The sequence below is a fragment of the Poecilia reticulata genome, linkage group LG10, assembly GCF_000633615.1.
Source record: "Poecilia reticulata strain Guanapo linkage group LG10, Guppy_female_1.0+MT, whole genome shotgun sequence".
Lineage (NCBI taxonomy): Eukaryota > Metazoa > Chordata > Actinopteri > Cyprinodontiformes > Poeciliidae > Poecilia > Poecilia reticulata.
The window spans coordinates 15634699-15658136 of NC_024340.1; the positions used below are offsets into that span (position 1 = coordinate 15634699).

At 37.1% G+C, this 23438-nt stretch overlaps 3 protein-coding genes across 4 annotated transcripts in view; 2 read left to right on the plus strand and 1 right to left on the minus strand.

Moving 5' to 3' along the window:
* Nucleotides 1-23438, plus strand: part of arhgef6 (Rac/Cdc42 guanine nucleotide exchange factor (GEF) 6) — a 53909-nt gene that overhangs the window by 604 nt on the left and 29867 nt on the right. For both annotated transcript variants that reach the window (XM_008420677.2, XM_008420678.2), the window contains exons 2-9: nucleotides 2011-2094; nucleotides 5575-5659; nucleotides 8686-8804; nucleotides 10694-10898; nucleotides 11163-11215; nucleotides 12128-12222; nucleotides 13788-13883; nucleotides 14478-14600. In XM_008420677.2, coding sequence (XP_008418899.1) covers nucleotides 2011-2094; nucleotides 5575-5659; nucleotides 8686-8804; nucleotides 10694-10898; nucleotides 11163-11215; nucleotides 12128-12222; nucleotides 13788-13883; nucleotides 14478-14600 — 860 coding nt within the window. The remainder of the gene's footprint in view (nucleotides 1-2010; nucleotides 2095-5574; nucleotides 5660-8685; nucleotides 8805-10693; nucleotides 10899-11162; nucleotides 11216-12127; nucleotides 12223-13787; nucleotides 13884-14477; nucleotides 14601-23438) is intronic.
* On the plus strand, nucleotides 15667-17395 carry LOC103471585 (sodium/potassium-transporting ATPase subunit beta-1-like). Its single transcript, XM_008420675.2, has one exon. The coding sequence runs from the start codon at nucleotides 15893-15895 to the stop codon at nucleotides 16799-16801; it is 909 nt and encodes a 302-aa protein (XP_008418897.1). The 5' UTR covers nucleotides 15667-15892; the 3' UTR covers nucleotides 16802-17395.
* On the minus strand, nucleotides 20476-22290 carry LOC103471587 (sodium/potassium-transporting ATPase subunit beta-1-like). Its single transcript, XM_008420676.2, has one exon. It carries the CDS (start codon nucleotides 22025-22027, stop codon nucleotides 21125-21127), a length of 903 nt encoding a protein of 300 aa, XP_008418898.1. The 5' UTR covers nucleotides 22028-22290; the 3' UTR covers nucleotides 20476-21124.

Here is a 23438-nt window from a genome sequence, read left to right on the forward strand (position 1 = left end):
GGGGGGGAGAAAAAAAAATGTTCCGCATTCTTGATATGACTGAGTAGGTCAGTGTGAACACCTACTAAAACAAAGACTCATTTTGCCATAGGAGTGCACCAGATAGTTCACACTTTCAATGGTTGTTCCTGGAGAATTCACCAGAGTAATAACATCTTGACTTTTTAATGCGATTAAAGTGATTTTGTATGTTAAATGTGGAGGTAACAAAGTTGATCATGATAACAGTTGCAAATTCAGGTCGTCACTTCCTCTTGAGCGGCTGCTCTTCCCGGTGTTGCGTCGAGATGCGTTTCCCCACCACTTCTGCCCTGCTTTCAAGCTATTGCGCGTCTTTACTGGGTTTTATGGTGGAGATTTGGCGCGTTCAAGTACACTTTGCACACTAGATTTATCTATGGTGAAGAAGCTGTGAAATTCAACTTTAAATCATATTTAAATGTTTACTAACTCCTCCCCTCTCAACACTTAGCATTTGAAAGAAGTTGTACCTTTAAACACTGATTTCATTAAATTATCTCAATAAAGCTGGACTCCTCCTTTGATCTATTAAATGCAATAAAAAACTAAAATTATAAAATTTTAACATGATCTTGATTAAAAACAAGTAAGTCGTTTGTTTAAATTGTTAGAATATTTTAATACAGAATATTTAATTAATGTAATCTGTAGGTGAATTTCAGAGCAGATTGGAAAACTGCTTCTGCTGATTTTGAACAGTAAGGCTCTGGTTGCCTCACTGTATTTAAATATAAGACTATACCTATAGTATTTTTCTTTCAGACACAGGCAGGATGCTGTACAAGCCAGTTGCAGCCCTTGAAGTTTGTTTTGATACCATAATAAAGCATAGATTTTTTTTCACATTATATAGTACCTGGAACAAAAATTAAATATAAAGTTCACAGAAGAGTAGCTTCTTTTTCATAAAACTCATTCATTGGAATATCTGGCATCAACTGTATTCCTCAGTTGCATCAAAAGACATGAATGTTGAGAGTAAATCAAAGTTACAAAGGCATGACAACATCCTCATCTTGGATTCTTCAAATTGTTTAAACCTGTAGTAACCTTGGTGTATTTTTTTTTATTATTCTGGCATTTAGCATTTATATCAAATGTTTTATATGAGACACAGAAATATAGTACTTGACCAGAATGAAAGACCTAACATGCTAAATGTGTGAAAGTCATTAGGTTACTCATGTTGTTTTTATTCATTTTTTAAAATATATTCATATGTCCAATAAATAAGCTAATGACTGAAATCATAATATTCTAAAAATGCCTTTGGAGTTTTACTGAAACTTTCAGAAACTGTGAAACGGTCAAAGACGTTATTTATTAAGTGTTTAATAAGACCACTGTGATATTTGAGCTTTAAATAAACGTTATAGTCATTAACAATACCTACATCGTTTATTGCGGCGTTAATACTGTAGCGTACAACTACACCTGAATGCACCATGTCGGCCGTAAAACGCTATTTAAAAGCGTAGCTGGTGGGGGAGCGCAACTCGACGGCTTGATGAAACACACTGCTGCGACCTGCTCTCTGAAAAGTACTAAACAAAATGCAACCGGAAGTTGCAGCTTCTCTTTTCTTACGAGCTATTTTGGTTTATCTTCATGCTGTTACTCCTAGATCCACAGCGTTTGCGTAATAAGTATGTTCTAGTTTTGGTTAAAGGATGAAAAGCTTTCTTTCATACGTACTTTGTTAAGACAGACCTTTATTTTGAAAATCTTCAAAGTGAGCGGATGTTTTGCTTAAATGTGGCTTCTTTGGCGTTTCTGTGGCTTATGACGGCAAGGAGGAGATTCATTAGCCATTCAGTAATGTTTGAAATTGTGAGGCGCAACATTTGGATTGGGTTTACAATCTTGTGGGGTTTTGTTTCTTCAAAGTGACACTAAAACTAAAGCTCTGACGGGAGCCAATGTGTGTCATATGCCTGCCTGGATTACTAAGCCGAGGTGTGGGTTTATATATTTATTTTTTGTGCTCAGTATTCCCAGGATCCAAGAACTGAAGCTGACTGTATCTCCAACATCAAAGAGTTTTTAAGAGGATGCTCGTCGTTGAAAGTGGAGGTAAGTTGCCTCAGTGTCTTTTCATGATGATTTTCTGTCGGCGTAGCTTTATTCCGTCCCCATAGTCTGCTGCAGTCCAAAGGGGAAGCTTTGATCACACTCTTTCTTGTGTTGTGATCTGCTTATTAGGTTAGACTTCATGTTTACTATGGACTAGGGAAGATGGGGATTTTTTTTTTTTTACTTTCACCACCTGATTCATTTACTTCAAATGGCAATAATTCACTTCCTTGTAAGTTTACTTTCTCTTTTACATTCCTATGTAAATTAACAAATAAAACAACTTGTTTAATGTTGTTGCAGACATACATTCCAGGATTCTGTTTTAGAAAAAGGGAAGTAATTATGCTCCGTAGTGTAACCTTGACATTATTATTCCATAAATATGTACAAATATATGACACGACCTAAATGTCTTTATTGTGCAGAAAAAGTTATTCTTACAGCCACTAAAATATTTATTGCTACTGATTCTTACACACATAACAATATTGTTCTATATCTAAAATAATTTTGGTGTAAACAATAAGTTCAGTAGTATTTTTCTAGCACTTTTTAGCAAGAATAACAGAAATAGCACCGGATTGCTGTGAGATAAGTTAACCTATGATTACAATCTAACAGTCATATCTACTCCTGCTGAAATTGTGACACTTACTGATTTATAATTATTGAAACAATATTATGGATAATATTTAGTGTTTTTTATTATTATTTTTACTTATGGAGTTCAGCAAATCCCTTCCCAGTTTAATTGTAATTTAAAATAAACATTCTTGTTACAAAGTTGGCGTATAATAAACTGATATTAGGTGATTATGTAGGCATGCTATCTGTCCTGTAGGCCTTTTTAATGTACAACTGTAGACTTTAACAGTGTTAGGTTAATAGGTTGATTAGTGGCGCTCCTCCAATCTCCACAAAATTACCATGTTTTTCAGAACCAGAAGTATTTTAAAACTGATTTTAGTTTTTGGTAAGCAAATAAAAGCATAGTTGTAGTCTTGTTGACTAGAAGTGCTCAGCAACGGGTGGGGGAGGGGAATGGTGCACTACTCCATGCTCCGTACAGCGGGGAGAAAAGGTCTGAACCTTTTACTTGCAGGATTTAAATCATAAGAATGGTATGATGGACTTTCTTTTTAATTTTGGAAAGTAACTTTTTTTTAAAAAATACTAATAAACCTTGATAACAGTAACTCACCCATGCAGAAACAGGAATATAGTATGTTGATATTTGCTTATTTGTTTCTTGGTTGGTATGTTCAGTTGTAATATGAACCATATCATCTTCATAAGAGTGATTTGTGCTGCTACTTTAGTTTCTGTGATCATGACCGTGCCATGTTTTATTACAACTGGAAATGTTTTTTAACAACAACAACAAAAATGCATATCAACAAAGTGAGGTAGCATTAAACACTAAGACGTGTGTGATGGTAAATTTTAAAAACTTTATTAGACTTTGATAGGACAACTAAGCACAAATTTTTCCTTTATGCAAGAGAGTCTTTCTCAATTCCAGCCAGTTCTACACCGTCCCAGAACAGCGAGTATTAATGTCTCTCCCAGTCTGTTATAAATAATCTGTTGTGGTTTTGAAACACATCACTCGCTCTGTTTAAGCAGCGATTTGAGTCAGCAAGCTTGGCTCACTTTAGTGGTTCAGTAGTCCTGCCCAGCTGGCTTGTTATGTCTGGGAGGTCCTCTTTGCTTTTTATCCACCAACTCTGGTTTAGCCCATAATTAGACGTTCTGCGAGCAGCCACTAGGTCACTGGCAGAAGGTTTCTGAGAGGCGCTGTCAAACGTATCAGCCTGGGGATGACTATGTGGCTACTACTAACCCTGCCCTTCCCTCAGCGATTATGGTATTTTCTTTTTGCCTTTTGCTCTGATAAATAAATAATGCCTGGCTGTCCAGTGCCTATATGAAGAAAGCTGGGTAACTGCTTTCACTTCTGCTTGCAGATGACAAGGAGGAAGAACCGATTACCGTTCATGGCCTGTGATTTTTTTTATTTTTTATCACTGTTGTGAAATGTAGAAGATGTATTTGCCCTTTGTTCAGACATTGCAACTGTCATTTAGTGCAACAGCTACTACAACTCGGGTCAACATCTCATAACTAGCACACTTAAATCCATGTTAAAAATCTACTGCAATAACTCCATCATTAGCAGAAACAAAGCACACAGCCTCTATTGTGGCTTCTTTCCATTTTATCCAAAACAATCATACAGAAGTTTTTCTCTCTGTTGATTTCATACCTGAACACGTCACACACAAAAAAACGCAACTAAAACACAACTCCTGAATCTGCTGTTGCAGTGCTCAGCCTCTATATTTAAGATGTTTTATTTAAAATGTGAAACTTTATCCACTGGAGGAAAGACGATAGCTGTCTGAGTTGAGCTAACCTGGCTCTGTGAGTGCAGGGAAGTGGAAAGAGAATTGCAAATGAGTGTTTCTCTGTTTGTTTTGTTGCAAAAAGGGGGTCAGGTTCAAAATATCTGTTATCTTTGCCTTATAATCACTTTACGTATGCTGCTTCGGTATAGGTCCCCTTCTTTTGTTTGTGTTGCATGGAAGAATTAGAGTGTTAGTGTGAATCATGAAAGCAACAAAACTCACTCTTCCCTGTAAAGGAGCTAATTTTGACCTACTCCTTAGCCATGTTTCTGCCACAGAACCTTTTCCAGGAAGTTATGGTAGGCTTTCAGGGCCATAATTACCTACCCTCGGTTTCCACCAGATCTACTAGGGTAAAAACAAGATTTTCATATGAAAATGTACTCTGAAAAGCAGCCCTGGTTAGGGAGGGGTATTATGCAAAACTGACTTCTTAGCACTTTATACCAAGATGCATGTTATTCCCTCATCAAACATACCTGGAGTGTTTGTGGTTTGCATGAAACATTCACGCTTGTTTGACAATCCTTGGATCTCCCGTGGCATGCGATGCGCCATCTTTTGTTTCCAGTTCTAGTTAGCATTCCAATAGTTGGCTTATTGCTACTAATTTCCCTACTTCCATCGAGGAAGACGTGACACAAGAGATGTGACGCCATATCTAAACTCTGATTGCAGAGATAAATCAAATGCACTATAAATCTTAATGTAATACTTTAAGATTTTAAATTTGAATTAGGCCACACAGTTATAAGGAAACATAAACTGGGAGATAATTGAAACAAAATGCTGGTATTATTCAGCCAGTAGATGATGCTTAGCTCCTCCCACCTGTGGTCTGGTGTAGATCCAGGCACTAACTCTCTCCCCGTTATGGCTGTTTTCTGGGCTAGAGCTCTATGGTAATCTTACAAATTAAAATTCAACTCAACGGAGTTGAATGAGCTATGGGTTGACCTGATTGAAACATGCTTTATGCCGAGGTTTAAATGATCCCAGTTTGTCTGAACAGATGGTTTCAGTTTTATTTTTTGTCTGACTGTGTTTTCTCTGTTTCGTTTCCATCCAGGGGTTTGAACCAGAGTGGTTGTACACTGGAGAGAATTTTGGCAAGGTCCTGAATACGCTGCTGGCATTCAACTTTGCCACGCAAGGTAACAGTTCTCATCTTTTTCTTTGCTGCGGTTCAGTTTGCTTGTCCAAGTGAAAGTTCAACACTCTTAGATTTTTGACTCTAATGTCAGCAAAAAGAGAAACAAAACATTAGGCATAGCGACATTTACTTTGTTTTTATCCAATGGCAAATGATTTATTGGACCTTTTATTGCACCCAATTGTTTTAAGGAATGAGAAGCTGTTCACACTATTGAATAGCTTCATGTCAGCTGTTTGAATGGGATTCTTCTGACTGCAAGAGTAATAAAGTCCCTGTGGTGTTTTTAGATTTTTGATGAGAAGTCTCCATTTCTCTCCAGGAGTCATAGGCTTCCTAATTGTGTCTGTTTTGCCATTAGAGGTCTAGATCCTTTTTATTTAATGCACAAAAACAAGACTTATTGATGCTAATCCTTTAAGAATTCAACATTGTGATTATGACAGTTATGATAATGTTTATTCAGTATATTTATTGTATTTTTGAGACAATGTATGAAAGTCTAAACATAAACTTTCGCTAAATTTTGTTGTTTTCAAGTGGCTTATGCCACTAAGTATTATAATTTTTTGTTGTTCTCTTTACAGAGTAACATTGTCAGTATACCAAGTTCTTGTTTGTTGGTTAATTAGGTGAACTGCCAGCTAATTTAGGTAGTCAGTCTGCATCTTGGCGTTTCCCTAATGGGAGTGATGGGTTGTCCATGCAGTTCATGTCTAGATTTCCAAAAACTGAACTTTTATTTAGTTTAAAAGAAAAAAAACCCAGTAGAATCCTTCTTTCAGTAATCTGACTGGGAGTGTCCGCAGCAACAGGTGTGGGAGGGGCAGCGGTGTTTGAAAACAGGTCCTTCTGATACAAACTCTTCAACAATCTTTGAAACCATAAATTTTACATTCTTCAGCATACCTTGATTCATTAATTAGCCCATGCTTGACATACGTACAACAAATTAAGGAATTGTAAATTATTATTATTATAATGATCTGGAAGCTGCGGAATAAGATTATTTTTTTGGTCGATGAGCAAAAAAGAACATTAGTAAATGAGTTGACACCACACAGGGTTCTGGCTGCATGTCTCTCTGGGTTACAGATGGGCAGCTTGCATGGCAGTGTGTGCTTGTGTCACGCTGTGTGCCATTTTTATTTATGCTTTAATGCACCTCAGACAGAATCCTGTGACCTCATGTGTGTGTAATATTGTAATAAATGTGGTACGAAGGTGAAGGTCAGATAAAAGTAATACATTAAAGTGATTCAAACACAGCAGTTGCCACCAACTGTTCAGGTTGTAGATGTTTAGATACCATCAGTTTTTTTTTTTTTTGTACAGTTCATTTCTTTAAAAAAATCTCGAGTCATTTTCATTAAATAAAGGCATCAACCATCCATATAGCATTTAGATTTTTGTAAAAAGTAATTATAATAAAATAATGATCAAGCTTGTAATAACGTGTGCAATATTTTTAAAAGTTGATTCATATGTTGTTTGCCCTTTCTGAATCGAATGAAAAAAATGACTGTGCCGCAATGTGAGGAGCTGAAACTTCATTTTACTCTGATCGCTGGGGAACAAAAAGATTTGCAGTCGATTTGCCAGTGTTTGAAGGGGGTTGGTCGGGAGGTTTACCAATCAGATTTTTTTATGCGATATCGATTATTTATTTATTTATTTTTAAGTCTGACCAATTCTGGTCATTGTTTTTTCTACAAATGAAAAGAAGCGTCTATCCCTTAACCTTTTATGAGATTTTCATTGAACTGAAACAAGTGCATTTGTAGACCAAAAATGTTGGTAGCTATACATTTTGATGCAATTAATTAATAGGGGAAAAATAATCAGATATTAAGTGTTTGTGGTTAATTCTGAATCAAATCTATGGCTGACTGATTGGTGCATCTTGTGATTGATCGAATATTAATTATTGCAATCTAATGTGAGATCATTGCTATGTAATATCCTTACATGTTTCTTGAATCCTCTGTATGTAAAACCACTAAACAGACGGGGCCGTTAGGCTTCGCTGTGCAGACGGATTCACATATGGGATTTATGAGTCCCACCTGTCACTGCCTTCAGCGTCTGTTTTTAATGATAATCATTTTTAAGTATGTTGTATGCCGGAGTATGGAAAGCAGAGGCTCTCCTGCTTTTTCCCATCTAAACCATATCAGAGTCTCATGAATTCAAAATGATGTGCCGATGAAACAAGATTACACAAAATATTGCTGTTTTACTGTCAGTAAGAGAAAGTTCCCCTAAGGTTTATATCCTCGCACCTTTAATGTTTATTTGATCCGATTTTAGGTTTGAGAGGTTAATTGTGCATCACATTCCTTTCTCATCCTTTGTAATTTGAAAAAGCATCAAACAACAAACTTGGCTGGCTTCCAGTTGGCATGAAATGAGTTTCCTTCTGTGAGTGCTTCTGCTTGCTAGCCTGTGTCTGTTTTATTCCAAATAACGGCGGTAGGTAGGTTACTGCTCAGTGCACTGGCAGAACTGCTCTCATACTGCAGGGCAGCTGATATCTACTGACTTTAAATCAAAGTTCCTCTGCAGCAGTGGCTGACTTATGACACAGAGCTAGAGCTGACATAAATCTGATTTTGATCTTTTTTTTCTTCATCGGCTTTGCCTGTGCAATAAAATTACTATCAGACATGAACAGCTTTGGAGAAAATATGATCTGAGAGCAACATGGATGCTGCACAAGCGATCTCTGATGTTGTTTATTTGAAGGCTTCTCTTTGTTTAGTTGCTTGTTTATTCCAGGCTTGTAATGTCAGTTTTGGTTAAATCCGATTATCGTGTGAGTAATCATGAATTCGTAGGCTTTGTTTGCTCGCTGCCTTGGAGCGGTGCAGAGCGGCAGAGCGTTATTAACATGAATTATCTTCAGGTTGTCGTCCTCCACTGTGGCTGTGCACCTGCATGACATGTTTGTGAACCTTTTCCAGGTGAGAGCACTGAAATGTAACCTTAAATTGAGGCTTCCTATTTCGTCTGTGTGTGTGTGCGTAGATTGTGCTGTGGAGCGATGTCCTCAGTCCGGTTCGTCCTCTCCTAATCAGACGACGTCTTCACACGCGCTGTCCTCCACCAGATCCAAAGGGTCTCTGCGCAGACAATCTAAATCAGTGGTATGATTTCTCTTTATTTTCAGCTATATTTTATATTTTTAAGATGAAACAAGATGAAAGTCTTTCACCAAGGAGTTTGCATGTTCTCCCTGTACATACGTGGGTTTTCTCCGGGTACTCCTAGCTCCTCTCAAAGTCCAAAAACATGAATGCTGGGTCAATTATCCTAAATCGTCCATGTGTATCATGTGTATGAGTGCGGGAATGCTTAAATATGTTTTAGAGGTTTTGTTGAAAATGCTAAAATATATTCTGAGATGGCTTTGCAATTCCTTTATATGAATAAATAATTTCCTAAATAAAGTTCTGGGGGAAAGGCAGTAATAAGCAGAAAATATAGATGAAGTATATATTTTATGTATCAACCAGTATCAGCTTCTTCAGGTTGGTAAGAGACTAAATAAATGTAACCTACTAACCTTTATGATCATGACTCATTTTATTTTGAGAAATTTTAAATAACAAGTTGAGCTCACTTAAATTAATGAAAAGAGTTTTAGTGTTGCATTCAAGACAACTTAGCCGGCTTTATGTTCAATGGACTTACTAACTGTTTGACGTTTCTGTTCCAGCCTGATTCATATTTTCTGTTGGAAGCTTTTAAGATGGCGTAGTTGCTCTACTAGACGTCTTTATTTTTCTCAGATGTTATAATCAAATGAAGGCATTGTTTTTGTTTGTTGACTGTCTTTAGTCATCACTAATTAGCAGATTGGTCTCAACTTGCTTTGATGAACTTTTTAAGCACAACACCCAATAACACCTTTACACATCTATGATTAACTGCATTGGGACAGACTTTGCTTAGCTTTCTTCTGCGTTTACTAAATCAAATGTGGTCTTTGGATTGAGTGTATTGCAAGCCCAACTCAGACTTGGCGCGGCCATTATTTATCCTGGCTGTCTGTGGAAAGTAAACGGCTTTAAATATGACCAGCATTAAAGTTTATGACTGCTTGAAATCCTTAATCAGCTCTACATGCAAAGGTGTTGTTGGACACTGAAGGAGTTGTTGACAAGAAGCAGACTGTCACTTCACAGTGTTTCAGGAAAATCACTGACAAATTCAGAATATTAACACCGTTGATAGTCTTAATAAGACATCAGTGGAGAAAAGGAGCGATTAAAATCTACCGGAGTTCGGTGTGGATGTGAAGACACCAGAAGAAAACATTTTACCGTCTGACAATCAGCTGTTCAATATATAAATTCACTAGAAAAATAAGAGGTTGTTTAATTTGGGAAGCACACACCTTTATCTGTAAAGCTCAAATTCTGCTATAGTGCCTGTTATGATAGAGTAATCAAAAAGTAATTGGAACAAAAAGATGAAACTACAGAGAAAGCTCATCAGGAGTGAAGCTTATTTACCTATTTATTTAATTGCACTTAGTTTTTAAACTTTTATTAAGAAAATATGATGATTAGTTGTTTTATTTTTTTCATTTTCAAACAACGTGGAATTTGTTGTTACATAATTTATGTTTACTGAATGATTCTAATCTGAATCACTTTTGGGATTCAGATTAGAAAGTAACCATTCAGTCCACAAGAGGTCAGAATCTGCAAAGTTCCCTTTGGCATCAACCAGGAAAAACGTGAAGACTGCGTTTCTAGTTTAGATCGCCTAACTAATCGAGGTGGGAAATTGTCTGCAATCAGTTTCGACTGGATTCACATCCGTCCAAATAGATTATAGAGGACAGATGTTGGTGAGAGCTCTACATCATTTCTTTTTTTAATCTAGTAAATGTCTACTTGTGAAAATATAGGCATTATTACCGGTAATATCTCACCAGTGTGTTACCGTATGCAGACATAAATCTTTAATGAAAATGTGGAAACACTAGTTTTGCTGGTGACTGGAACTGACCCAGCTGTTCGGACAGGAAATGTCTGAAAACGGCGGCGGCGGGCAGGTGATGGTGAAGGCCCGCTTCAACTTCAAGCAGAACAACGAGGACGAGCTGTCCTTCAGCAAAGGTGAAGTGATCATCGTCACGCGGCAGGAGGACGGCGGATGGTGGGAGGGGACGCTCAACGGCAGGACGGGCTGGTTCCCTAGCAACTACGTTCGAGAGATCAAACCATGCGGTGAGTTTGGTTTCCCTTCTCTGACAATAATCCCGCCTTTCAACTTTGATAGTATTGGTCTGAAAATGTTGAATTTTATACATTTAATGGACTCTTAGTCCAAAAAAGTAACTTTAATAGAATTGGAGAGTTTTCACTTTTGCTTATAAGGCTCATATATAACTTGACTGAGAATAATTTAATGACATAATTGAAGTTAGAAATGTTGATGTTGTAGCTTGTTTGGTAAATATATTCTGTTATTGTCTCTGAATTCCTCCTCAGAAAAACCACTATCTCCTAAAGGAACTCCTCTGACCAAGAACTACTTCAGTGTGGTGAGTTTCCATCAAATGTTATTAAAAATGCACATTCATGTGTAAATTAGATTAGCTATTCCTACTTTTATTGGCTAACATCAAACAAAGGTTTGATTTTAGCCAAAATTTCAGACATTTGATTTAGTGTCCTGCTTACTGTTGAAGGGAGAGTAAACATCATGGTGAAATCAAAACCTTCAAATAGAAGATTGTAGCAGCTTTTCCCACTGGTTAAGAACTTAAAGAGGCCTTAGAAGAATTTCAAATCAGTTGTTATGCTGTACAAAAACTAATCTATGAGTGGAAAGCAATCAAAATAACTGCCAATTTGCCCAAATCGGGGCCATCCAAGCAAGTTTACATCGATAGCGGATGGCAAGATGCTAAAAGAAACATCTGAAAACCGTAAGATTTCATTATGGGACCTGCAACAAACTGTACAGATTTAACTTCCATGAGAACTGTGCAAGGAGGAAACATCTGCTCTTAAAAACATGATGGCCTGACTCAAGTTTGCCCCAGCAAATGTAGACAAGGACTTGGGCTTCTGGAAAGTATGTTCTTGGACATATGAGTCTGTAATTCAATTATTTGGACTTTTGAACAAAGTAAATGCAACTTTTTAGAAAAAGAACATTGTGGTAGAAATGTCATGGTTTGGGCCTGGACCTACTGCAGGTGCCCCCAATACATTTCTTAAATTAATTTTTTGTTTAATGAGTAAAACAGGATTAACCTTTGATTTTTAGTCGGGGGTGGGGGGGTTTCAGGAAAAGCTAATTAATTAAATTAACGTACTAACGAAATAAATGGCACGTAAATGGATAAATAATTCTTAGTTTGCCTTTTTTTTAAAGTTGTTTTCAGAACATGGAAGGTTTTTATAAAATCAGATTATTTAAAATATTCTCTCTGTTTTGTTTTTCACAGGTGGTTCTGGACATCTTGGAGCATGAGCGGGAGTTTGTTAAAGAGTTACAAACTGTGCTCACTTGTTACCTCCGACCCCTGCAAGCTAGCGACAAGTAAGAACCAAACAATGACATGGGTCATACTGGCTCTTAGGCTAGAAGTCTGAATTTTGACCTATCCTTTTGGGTAATTGGAAAAAAAATAAAAAATTATATTGGTAGCAAGATATTTATCACAAGTAAAGTCATGGTGAAAGTTTGCACACCGTCTTTCAACTTTCAGTTTCTTAAGTATAAAGATTAGTGAAGTCCAGCTTTGGATAAATAACAGGTCATTTATGTTTCAACTTAACTAAGTTGTTGGTTCTGAGGACATTTAGAGTATAAATAGCAGTCAGGAACTGCACAATTACATATTTAGCAAGAGTTGGCTCCACTGTGAAAGCAGAAGTTGTGCCAGTTTTTTGGTCTGAGTTTTGAGGTGTGTTTTAATATATTGCCATGAAACAAAGACCTCAGCTACAACTTTGGAGAAGCAATAAAATAATTTGTTGCCCATCAATCAAAGAAGGGGTGTAAAGCAATCTTTGTCAACCAAAATCCATCATCCTATAGTGAGAAAAATTATTTACAAATGGAAACATTCTAGTTGGCTCCCAATTTTATAGAAGTGATGTTTCAGCTTGAAGTTACACAGTGCAAGGCTAAAAGGGACTGGAACAAACCCAAAGACCCCAGTTTGTGACTAGACCATTAAAGACATAAGTTAGAGTTGGTGAACAGCCTCTTTTCTTTAAAATAATAACAGCAACAATGCTCAGTTCTGCTAATTTAGCAAACCAGCAGTTTAGCAAAAAAGCTACATTTGATGTCAGTGGGATCATTGGAGACTTTGTCATGAAAAAAACATTTCATTGAGGAAAATTTTATTTATTTGCAATTGATTTCATTGGTTCAATATTCACCAAAAATATCATAAGGCAATGCTTTCCAAATATCTTGCAGCAGCAAACTAAATGTATCCAAATTAAGCATATTTTACTAACTGTCAGGCACAGAGGTGAAAGGCAAGGCGTATGGGAGAAACTGGGCCATGAACCAGGACGACGACCTGAAGCACAAGACAATCTCATGTCAGAAAGACTGAAGATGAAACTTTTAACCAATACCAGTCTGATTAAAATACTGCACTCCGGTGTGACTTAAATACATTTGTGTAAAAATAATCTACTGCTCACAGATATGTAAAAAAGTGAGCAAAGCTTGTCCATAATGATGTGAGAGGTTACAGAAAAACTGAAGTTGTTGTAAAGGTGTTTTTATAAGCTGCTGAGTCATTGCATGCCATTTTTTCACACACCACTTCTCCATTTTGCTTCAGTAAAAAAAAAAAAAAAACAGAGTATGATATGTCACACGTTGTTATTCCTCCGAGGTTGAATCAATCTAATCTTATTCCCAGAGAGAAATTAGTCTTTTTTGTTCCAGCATGTTCTAAAATATAAAACTTTAGAAGTGATTTAAAAGTTACTGCAATGATGGCAAAAGTTACCATAGTTTAGAACAGTCTGGATTAATTTTCACGTTGTTTTCTAATATTTAACTTTCATTAATAAGTCACATTTTAGAAAAGGCTGACTGTTGTCCCTGTTTATTCTCACTCACGCCTGTATGTTCAGGTTAAGTAGTGGAGACAGCGCCACCTTGTGTGGGAACCTGGAGGAGATCCTCACCTTCCAGCAGGGACTGTGTTCAGCTTTGGAGGACTGCACCAAGTAAGTCTAATCACTGATTTATCTGTGTTTGTGGAGTTTAATAGACCAGAATACGACAAATACGTGTGATAATTTCCTTTTATGTGCATTTAACACTGTAAAATTCTGCAGAGGTTCCCACGTGTACATTTTTGCAATCACTTCCTTCCGTCTAGACGCCTCTGGTTGTGCTTCTTTGTACAAGTGCCACCTTGCAAAGTGTGTGAATGTGTAATATCACAGTTACTGTAACGTTAGACAAGTTTATATGAACAATGTGTCAGCGCTTGGAGCATTTATTCACAGCTGAGAAAATTCCACTTCACTGTTACTTACAAACTGGTGCCAGAATAAGCTCTTAAAGTTTTGCTGTTACATGACAAATGTGTATTTTTAAAACAGAATATTTCATTTTTAATGTTTGTGTTAAATATTAATATTTAAATATGAAATGAACATAAAAAAAACAGTTTAATGTTAAACTTTGAAACGGACGTCATGAATAATGACAAGAGGGAAATTATTTTAAATGTTCATGGCTTTCCACGTTTACTTCTTGAACCGGTCCTGTGTTTCTTCCTCCTCATATTTTTAACTCTTTCTCTGATTTTCCAGAGTTGCAGAGGGGCAACAGAGAGTGGCAGGATGCTATTTAAATCTCATGAGTCAGATCAAGAGTGTGTACCTGAATTACTGTTCGAGTCATCCATCAGCCGTCTGCATCCTTACTGATCACAGGTCAGCCCCTGCACACAAAAACAGAACAAACATCAGCACAGCACTGTTAAAAAGGGATTGGTATTTAACTAGGTGTCGCTGGTTTTCATTAGTTCTTTAGATTCCATGTGTTGCATAAGAAAAGAAGTAAGTTATGTTAGTCCTTTAGCATTTAATAATCAAATTTACAATCAAAGCAGAACTTCTGTATCAAGGTTACTATGGTGTCATATGAAGGGTTAAATATGTCCAGATTTTCAATATCAGGCTGTAAATTAAGTCACATGTTTTTTTATTTGTTCATGCATGGTACTTTTTTAAAAATGTGAAATGTGTTTGCAATAGTTATTTCTTCCGCAAGTTTTAGCTCTGAATGAGGAGAATGAGTTTTGTTTTGATGTACGTAGGGAAGAATACATGCAATAATCCTAATTATATCCAAGACATCCTGCCGTCCCCACAAACTGCAATAAAATTCTACTCCCGTAAATGGCTTGAAGGATATTTCAGCGATAATAACAAACACCTTGTTACATTATTTCTTACCAGTTCATTAGGTTTTCGAAATTAAAGCTTTGTTTAAAAACCTTCACTGTTTTTAATTGTTAGTTAAACCTTGGTGTCAATAAATATTTTTGCAGCTTACCATTACCTTACAGTAATAGTAGCAGTATAAGCAATAAAATGAGGTCTCCTTGCAGACGTTGCACTAGACATTCTCATTATCTTTTATACTTTTACTCGTCACTTTAAAAAAAGATATTAACAATGATGTATTCAACTGCATTTAATATTTTCATCCAGTTTAATAGTTTAACAATTTTATAGCATGCCACCAGAGACATAAATCTGAATTAACTTCTATATACACATTAAATTGAACTTCTACACGTACTGAAAACCTGAAAAAAAAAATAGTGAAAACATTTACCTCTCATAAAACCTAAAAATCTACCATACTGTTCACATAAACTGGTAAAAAGCTCTACCCTTCATATTAACTTGTCAAATATTTTCTGATTTCAGTGGGAAAGAAATATATTTCATTCAAACAGGAAGGCGTTTCGTTAGACCGGAAGTTATAATTTTTAAACTGAACTCGTTCTAGTTAGCTTCACGCGAACGCGGATGAATCGAGTATAAAACTGTAAGTTCGTGTTTCCGGTGAAGGACACTTAACGGTCTAAGCTTTTACAACGGTTGGTTAAAAAAAAAAAAAAAAAACAAAGAAAGAAAGAAAAAAACATCCAGCCTGTCAACGGTCCAACTGTTTTTAACCGTCAAGCCAGAGAGAATACTTCTGTGGAGCTAGCATGTCTGGAGAACAGAAGAGTGGTGGCGGATGGAGGAAAACTTTATGGAATCCAGAGAAGAAACAGTTTCTAGGGCGAACAGGGGAGAGTTGGCTTAAAATCTCCGTGTTCTATGTGATTTTCTACGCTTTCCTGTGTGGGATTTTCATCGGGTCCATTCTGGTTTTGCTAATGACGTTAAGTGCGTACAAACCCAAATACCAGGACAGAATTGTTCCCTCAGGTCTGTCATTCAAACCCTACGCCCCCAACTTTGACATCAAATTCAAGAAGGACGACCCGTCTTCATATGAGTCGTACGTCAAGAGCTTGAAGACGTTTATTGAGCAATATAATGATGAAAAACAGACTGACGACATGAAATATGAGAATTGTGGAGCCACCCCGAAGCCATACACTGAACGCGGCGAACTCGAAAGTAAAGCGGGACAGAAGAAAAGTTGCCGCTTCAGCCGAAGCGAGCTGGAAGGCTGCTCCGGGCAAAACGACACCACCTTTGGCTTTAAGGAGGGAAAGCCGTGCCTCATTGTCAAGCTCAACAGGATTATCAATTTCAGACCTAAACCTCCTTCCATCAACGATTCGCTTCCAGACGCTCTGAAAGGCAAATCCTTTGATAACTTCATCCCCGTTCACTGCACTTGTTTGAGGGAGAAAGACAGAGGCAAGATCGGAGAGATCAAGTACTTTGGCTTCGCGGGGCGCGGCGGTTTCCCTCTCCAGTACTACCCTTACTACGGCAAAATGCTGCATCCCAATTATTTGCAGCCTCTGGTGGGCATCAAGTTCACCAACCTCACTATGAACAGGGAGGTCCAGGTCGAGTGCAGAGTGTACGGGGGCGGCTGGCCTTACACGAAGGACAGCCATCGTGGATACTTTTACGTTCACTTCACTGTGAGACAGTGACCCCATACCCGATGGTGGCAAAATGAAAAAAAGAAAAAAAAAACGTAGAGAGATATTCAAGAGTTCAGACAACGGCTCTGAACGTGTGCTTATACTTGATTTTTCGTGTTTTCTGACCAGAATTAAAACAGAATCTAAGATACAGGGCGGTAGTAATAGCAAATACTCTTTCTACAGTTAATGTTGGGGTGGGACGGGGGATGATTGTGATGTTCATCGATTATTGTAAGAACTTGCAGTTTCACTACTGATATGTAGGGAGCTGTGTTTTTGTCGCCATGGTGTTTTATCCTTATGTGGTTTATATATTGAAGTGTCCAGGCGTTGTAGGGTTCTGTTTTATTTTGACTTTAGTGCTCAAGGTGTGTATCTGTGCTCCCATGCCCGGGCAAGTGTTCATTTATGTGAGTGCATAGAAGTTTTGTCAGTGTGTTTAGACAAACCAAAATACTAGGTTGGTACTCTGTACCTTTAAGGTGTTAAGATGATTGTGTTATGTTTTGTTTGTATAAATTTTCCTTATTCAAGTTTGCCGTTCAAGAATGTTTGTTCATGTTTTGTTCAGCTTCACAATAAAATTGGTTTTGGATAGGATTTTAGTTCAATGACATTTGTTCTTTCTACTGGTACAAGTTTCATATCAATAAGACAATAGACAGGGATACAGATATTGGCAGGCTAATAATTCGAATAATAATTAATAATAAATTTTTCGGCTCCCACGGCTAGCTTGAAGAAATAAAGAGTGAAAACTTTTTGTACATAACCACACTTCTCTTAATTGCTGGTATGAGTTAAGATAATATTTGGGGAAAATAGATAGGGCATGCAGATATTGGCAGGGACAAAGTGCATTTTGCCAACAAAAGCAACCCCCACCTAACATGGAGAAATAAAGAGTTAAGAGTGAAATAACCTTTTCTACATAATCGCACTTGTTCTATGAACTAATGGTATGAGTTTCACATCAATAGGATAATATTAGATAGACAGGGGATGCAAATATTGGCAGGCTAATAATTTACTTTGCCAAAACATGCATCCCCCCTGCTAACTTGGAGAAATAATGAGTTAGGAGGGATTTCACTTTTTCTACGTAGTCACACTTGTTCTCTGAGCTACTGGTATAAGTTTAATATCAATGGGACAATAGACGGGATGCAGATATTGGCAGGGTCAGAAATTAAAATACATCCCCTCCTACAGTAAAGGGATATGTAAAATGTTCTACATAATGGGCCTCTGTTTTGTCATGCATTAAATTATTATGGTGTTAAAAGAAAAAGCAGGGAATTGCAAACCATTAGCAGAGAGCACATTCCTCAGATACTGACTAAAACATTCGACGCATATGTCTCAATAAAGGTGTCAAAACCGTATTTCTTTCAATTAATAAAATATATTTTGTGAAATTATAAACATATTTCGTCTACACATATTTTTAATGTAAGTACCTTGCAAATGCATTTTGTAGCAGCAATCTACATATTTTCCCAATCAAAATATCTGTGCCTGCTCAGCTACCCGCTGAACGCCTTACATAAGCAGTGGTATTACTGACCAATATTTGGCTTCAACAGAGACGATCACAACGCTTTCTAACCACCAGCTTAGCATTCCACTGGCAGCTTCAGTCTGCGGTCAAGAGAGCCGATATTAGCTCCTCTTAAAGATAGCTTCGCGGATACCTGGTGCATTACGGTAATAGAGTAGTGGACGACCTTGCAGGTGAAAATAAATTTTAAAAAACTAATGAAGGGAAATGAGGGGCAGGAGTCAGGAGTGTGTACTTATTACAGACCTTCCATCTCCATATAAAATATCCAGAATAAATATTTGATTATTTTACTGTAGGTTTTTGGTTAAGGATTCAAAGTACCTCTCAATGCGTTTGTCATTTTCAAAAATGTTTTTCTTCAAAATCCTAATAGGTGACAGGAAAATCTCTTAACGTTATGTTAAAGGATAATTTCTAGTATAACCAGAATGAATATTTAATAACTGCACTGTATAATTTTAGAGATGGACACATAACATCTCATAATGGCATTCGAGAACATGCATTTTTCCCATTTCATTTTTTTTCTTCCAAATCCTCAGAGGTGACAACAAACTCTCTTTGGATTACATCGAAGGGTGGCATCTAACCAAAATTAGTATTTCATAATTTTACCGTACACTTTTTGAGATAGATCCAGGTGTAGAAGATCATAATTATTATTCAGACCATTCTCATATCATATTTCCCATCAGTATAGCTTGTTGTGAAAACAAGATAAAATATATTTTGTGAAATTATAAACATCTTTATAAACATGTAAGGTACTTACATTTTTAGTGCAAGTACCTTGCAAATGCATTTTTCTTTTTTTTCTTTTTTACAAGATAATAAAAATGAAAAACATGACAAAGAACTGATTAACAGGTGTCTAACAAATGCAACTTCTTCACTTCTAAATAATCACGCATCATACTTAAACCTAAACTTCTAAACCAGTCTAACATTGACACACCAGGTAGTCCCAGTCTTTTCTCTTTGGGTCTGTCAGTTTAGCTGGATCCATGTGCAGGCCTTGCAAATGTTACGTCTGTTTGCTGCCGTCACATTGAATCTGTAGATGTTCCCCACGTCTAGGTCTGTCTCCGAAAGTGTACAGTAAAATTATGAGATACTGTGGTTTAGTATAGGTGATCTTGTAATAAAATCCGAAGTGAGTTTGTTGTCACCTCTGAGGAAATCGAGAGAAAACAAATCCTGAAAATCACACAGCTGACTTTGGGTGCATCTCTAAAAAATCTACAATAAATGATGAGGGTGTGCTGTGGTGGTGCAGGGGTTGGGCGCGGCCCACGTGTGGGGTCCTTGGTCCTCGGTGCGGCCGTCGCGGGTTCGGCTCGCTGCCCACCTTCCTGTCGGTTAACTGCCAAATGAAGGCCACTAGAGCCAAGAAAAATAAATAAATTATGAATGACTTTTCTTTTAGAATGTGATCCTTTAATGTTTTATAAAGAAAGTTAATTACCTTGTTGGATTTGAAATTAATTCCTGAAAATGAAGTTATATTCATATCCCGTATATAAGTGTTGTGATTCACTTTGACATGATATTTCTAAAAAGTCGTACAGTAAAATTATGAAATATTTATTATGGTTTTAATATAGGCCATCTACCAAAATAATCCAAAAAGAGTTTGTTGTCACCTCTTCAAAAAATTGGAGAAATACATTCCTGGAAATGAGACTGTATATGCTGCATCGTTATCATGAGCTACATTGTATTTCTCCAAAACCGTACAGTTAAATTGTGAATTTTAAGTAAAATTATTCTGATCATAGTAGAGGCGACTCTTATAGCATAATCTGAAGGTTTGTTGTTACCTCTGATTTCTTAGAATTCCCCCCCCCTCGTCTTCAAGTGTGACTACTTATCGTAATTCACCATGTATACATGGGATATTACATTACCTCTGATTTTCTCTAACTTTTATACCAGAGACTTTAGCATTGGATTCATAAATGTCATACATTGAAAAAAAAAGTAGGACATTTTTTCCATTATGAAAATGGATAAATTAAGTTGCATCAAGGAACGTGACATCTCCACTAAAACAGATTTTCAGTCTTCTTAGCCTGATCCTAAGCTTTACAATATGAATTAAGAATGAGCAGATGTAAAGAGTATTAACAATACATTTTATTTATAATGCACTTTACATTTATAAAAATCTAAGTGCTACAATCAATAAGACAAGTAAACATTTTATTGAACAGAAATTTCATCCAAAACCTATTTAATTATGAAACTGAACAAACTATGAACAACATATTCTTCTATGGTGAACTTCAATAAGAAAATGCATGAAAACAAGACATATGGCACAGTCAACTTAACACTTTAGAGTACCAAGCTAGTATTTCAATTTAGTCTGAGCACATTGACAAACACTCTACCAAAAAACACACCTGCAGAGACACATTGGACTCCGAAAGCAGACATGAAACAGAATATCATGACACAGCTGGCCTACTAACTCTGGATCCTTCAAAAATATACAGAAACCAGTAAGGATGAAACAAAGACAACTCGCTATACATCAGTAGTAAAAATGCAGTTTTAAAATAATCAATGAACATCCCGATAATCCCCACCACCACCCTGCCACAATCGACCATTGACTGCAGAAAGAATATTTGCTATTGTGTGTTTTACATTCTATCTTAACTCTGGACAGAAAAGAGAGATACAGTCAAAGACAGTATCTGAACTCTTGAATATCTTTGTACGTTTTTTTCCTTTTTTCCCCCCCATCATCATGTCTGGGGTCACTGTTTCACAGTGAAGTGAACGTAAAATAATCCATGACGGCTGTCCTTCTCGTAGCTGCTCCCGTACACTCTGCACTCGACGCTGAGCGCCCTGTTCATGGTGAGGTTGGTGAACTTGATGCCCACCAGAGGCTGCAAATAATTGGGATGCAGCATTTTGCCGTAGTAAGGGTAGTACTGGAGAGGGAAACCGCCGCGCCCCGCGAAGCCAAAGTACTTGATCTCTCCGATCTTGCCTTTGTCTTGCTCCCTCTTATAAGTGCAGAAAACGGGCATTAAGTTATCAAAGGATGTGATTTTCAAAGCGTCTGGAAGCGAATTGACCCTAAAAGGAGGTTTAGGTCTGAAATTGACAATCCTGTTGAGCTTGACAATGAGGCACGGCTTTCCCTCCTTAAAGCCAAAGGTGGTGTCGATTTCCCCGGAGCAGCCTTGCAGCTCGCTTCTGCTGAAGCGGCAACTTTTCCTCTGTGATGCGTTACTTTCAAGTTCGCCGCGTTCAATGTATGGCTTCGGGAAGGCTCCACAATTCTCATATTTCATGTCGTCAGTCTGTTTGTCATCATTATATTGTTCAATAAACTTCTTCAAGCTCTTGACGTACGACTCGTATGAAGACGGGTCGTCCTTCTTGAAAATGATTTCAAAGTTGGTGGCATAGGGTAAGAATGACAGACCTGAGGGAACAATTTTGTCCTGGTATTTGGGTTTGTACACACTTAACGTCATTAGCAAAACCAGAATGGACCCGATGAAAATCCCACACAGGAAAGCGTAGAAAATCACATAGAACACGGAGATTTTAAGCCAACTCTCCCCTGTTCGCCCTAGAAACTGTTTCTTCTCTGGATCCCAGAAAGTTTTCCTCCATCCGCCATCACTCTCCTGTTCTCCAGACATGCTAGCTCCACAGAAATATCCGCCCCGGTTTACGTTCTGAAACGGTTTGACGGTTGGACCACGGTTCGACCGTTGACAGGCTGGTGTTGTTTTACCTTTATTTTACCAACAGTTTTAAAAGCTTAGACTATTTTAAGTGTCCTGCACTGGAAACACGAACGGTTTGTACCCGACTCCTCCGCGTACTCGTGAAGCTAACCAGAACTAGCTCCGTTTAAAAAGTACCACTTCCGGTCTAACGAAACGTTTTCCCGTTTGACGAAGATTCCTTACCGGTGAAATGAAACGCCATAATTTTAAGTTGAAACAATCAGAAAATATTTGACTAGTTTATATAGAAGGTTTTCAATAGTTTATATGAAACTTAATCATTAATTTTACAAAAGCTTTTTAACGTTTTCACAGTTCTTGCTATCAATCAATCAAGTTTATTTGTATGGCACATTTCTGCTGCAAGGCACTTCGAGGTACTAAAAGCACAAAATTGCAAAGTTATAAAGAAAACGCCTTACAATAATTGATCAAGTAGGTTGGTCAGTATTTCATTTATTATGGCTTAGAAGCTATTCTTAACAGGTGGGTTTTTAGTCTTGATTTACTACTTTGTATGAGATGTTTTCAGTAGATTATATGAGAGGTACATGGTTTCTCTAGTTTAAATGAGAACTTTTCACTGATCTTTGTGCAAGGTTTCCAGCATAATATATGGAAGAGTTTAATTTTACATGTGTATCAGTAAGAGTCATAAAATTTTGATGAGTGCCATCACCAAATTCAATACACATCAAATATGTTGGTCAATGTTTTATTTATTGTGGTTCAAAAGAAACTCCAAACAGGTGGATTTATAGTCTTGATTTAAAGGAACTCTGTGTTTAAGTTGTTTTGCAGTTTTCTGGAAGTTTGTTCCAGATTTGTGGTGCATAGAAGCTGAATGCTTCTTCATGTTTGGTTCTGGGGATGTAGGGCAGGCCAGAACCAGAAGACCTGACTGGTCTGGAAGGTTGATACAATAACTACAGATCTTTAATGTATTGTGTTAAGCTGTTCAGTTTATATATGGAAGTTAATTCTGATTAAGATTCCAGGTGGTACCCCATAGAATGGTGCACTCTGTAAAATAGATGGCAACATTATGAAAGAATATTATACACCAGTTCTGTCAGAAGAAATGGACCAGAACTTCAGTAAACTATCATGGGAAACTTGTGGAAGGACACCCAAAACATTTGAGCGAAGTCGTACAGTTTCAAAACTAAAACCACCAAATAATAAGGAAATCTGTGTAAACGTTTGAATTTAAGGGGGAAAAAAAGCTGCACTACAAAAAGAACTTTTGTCTTGAAGGTTGAAAAACCAAATAAAAATATTTGTGAAAAATACATGCAGTTTAAATGATTTTTTATATATA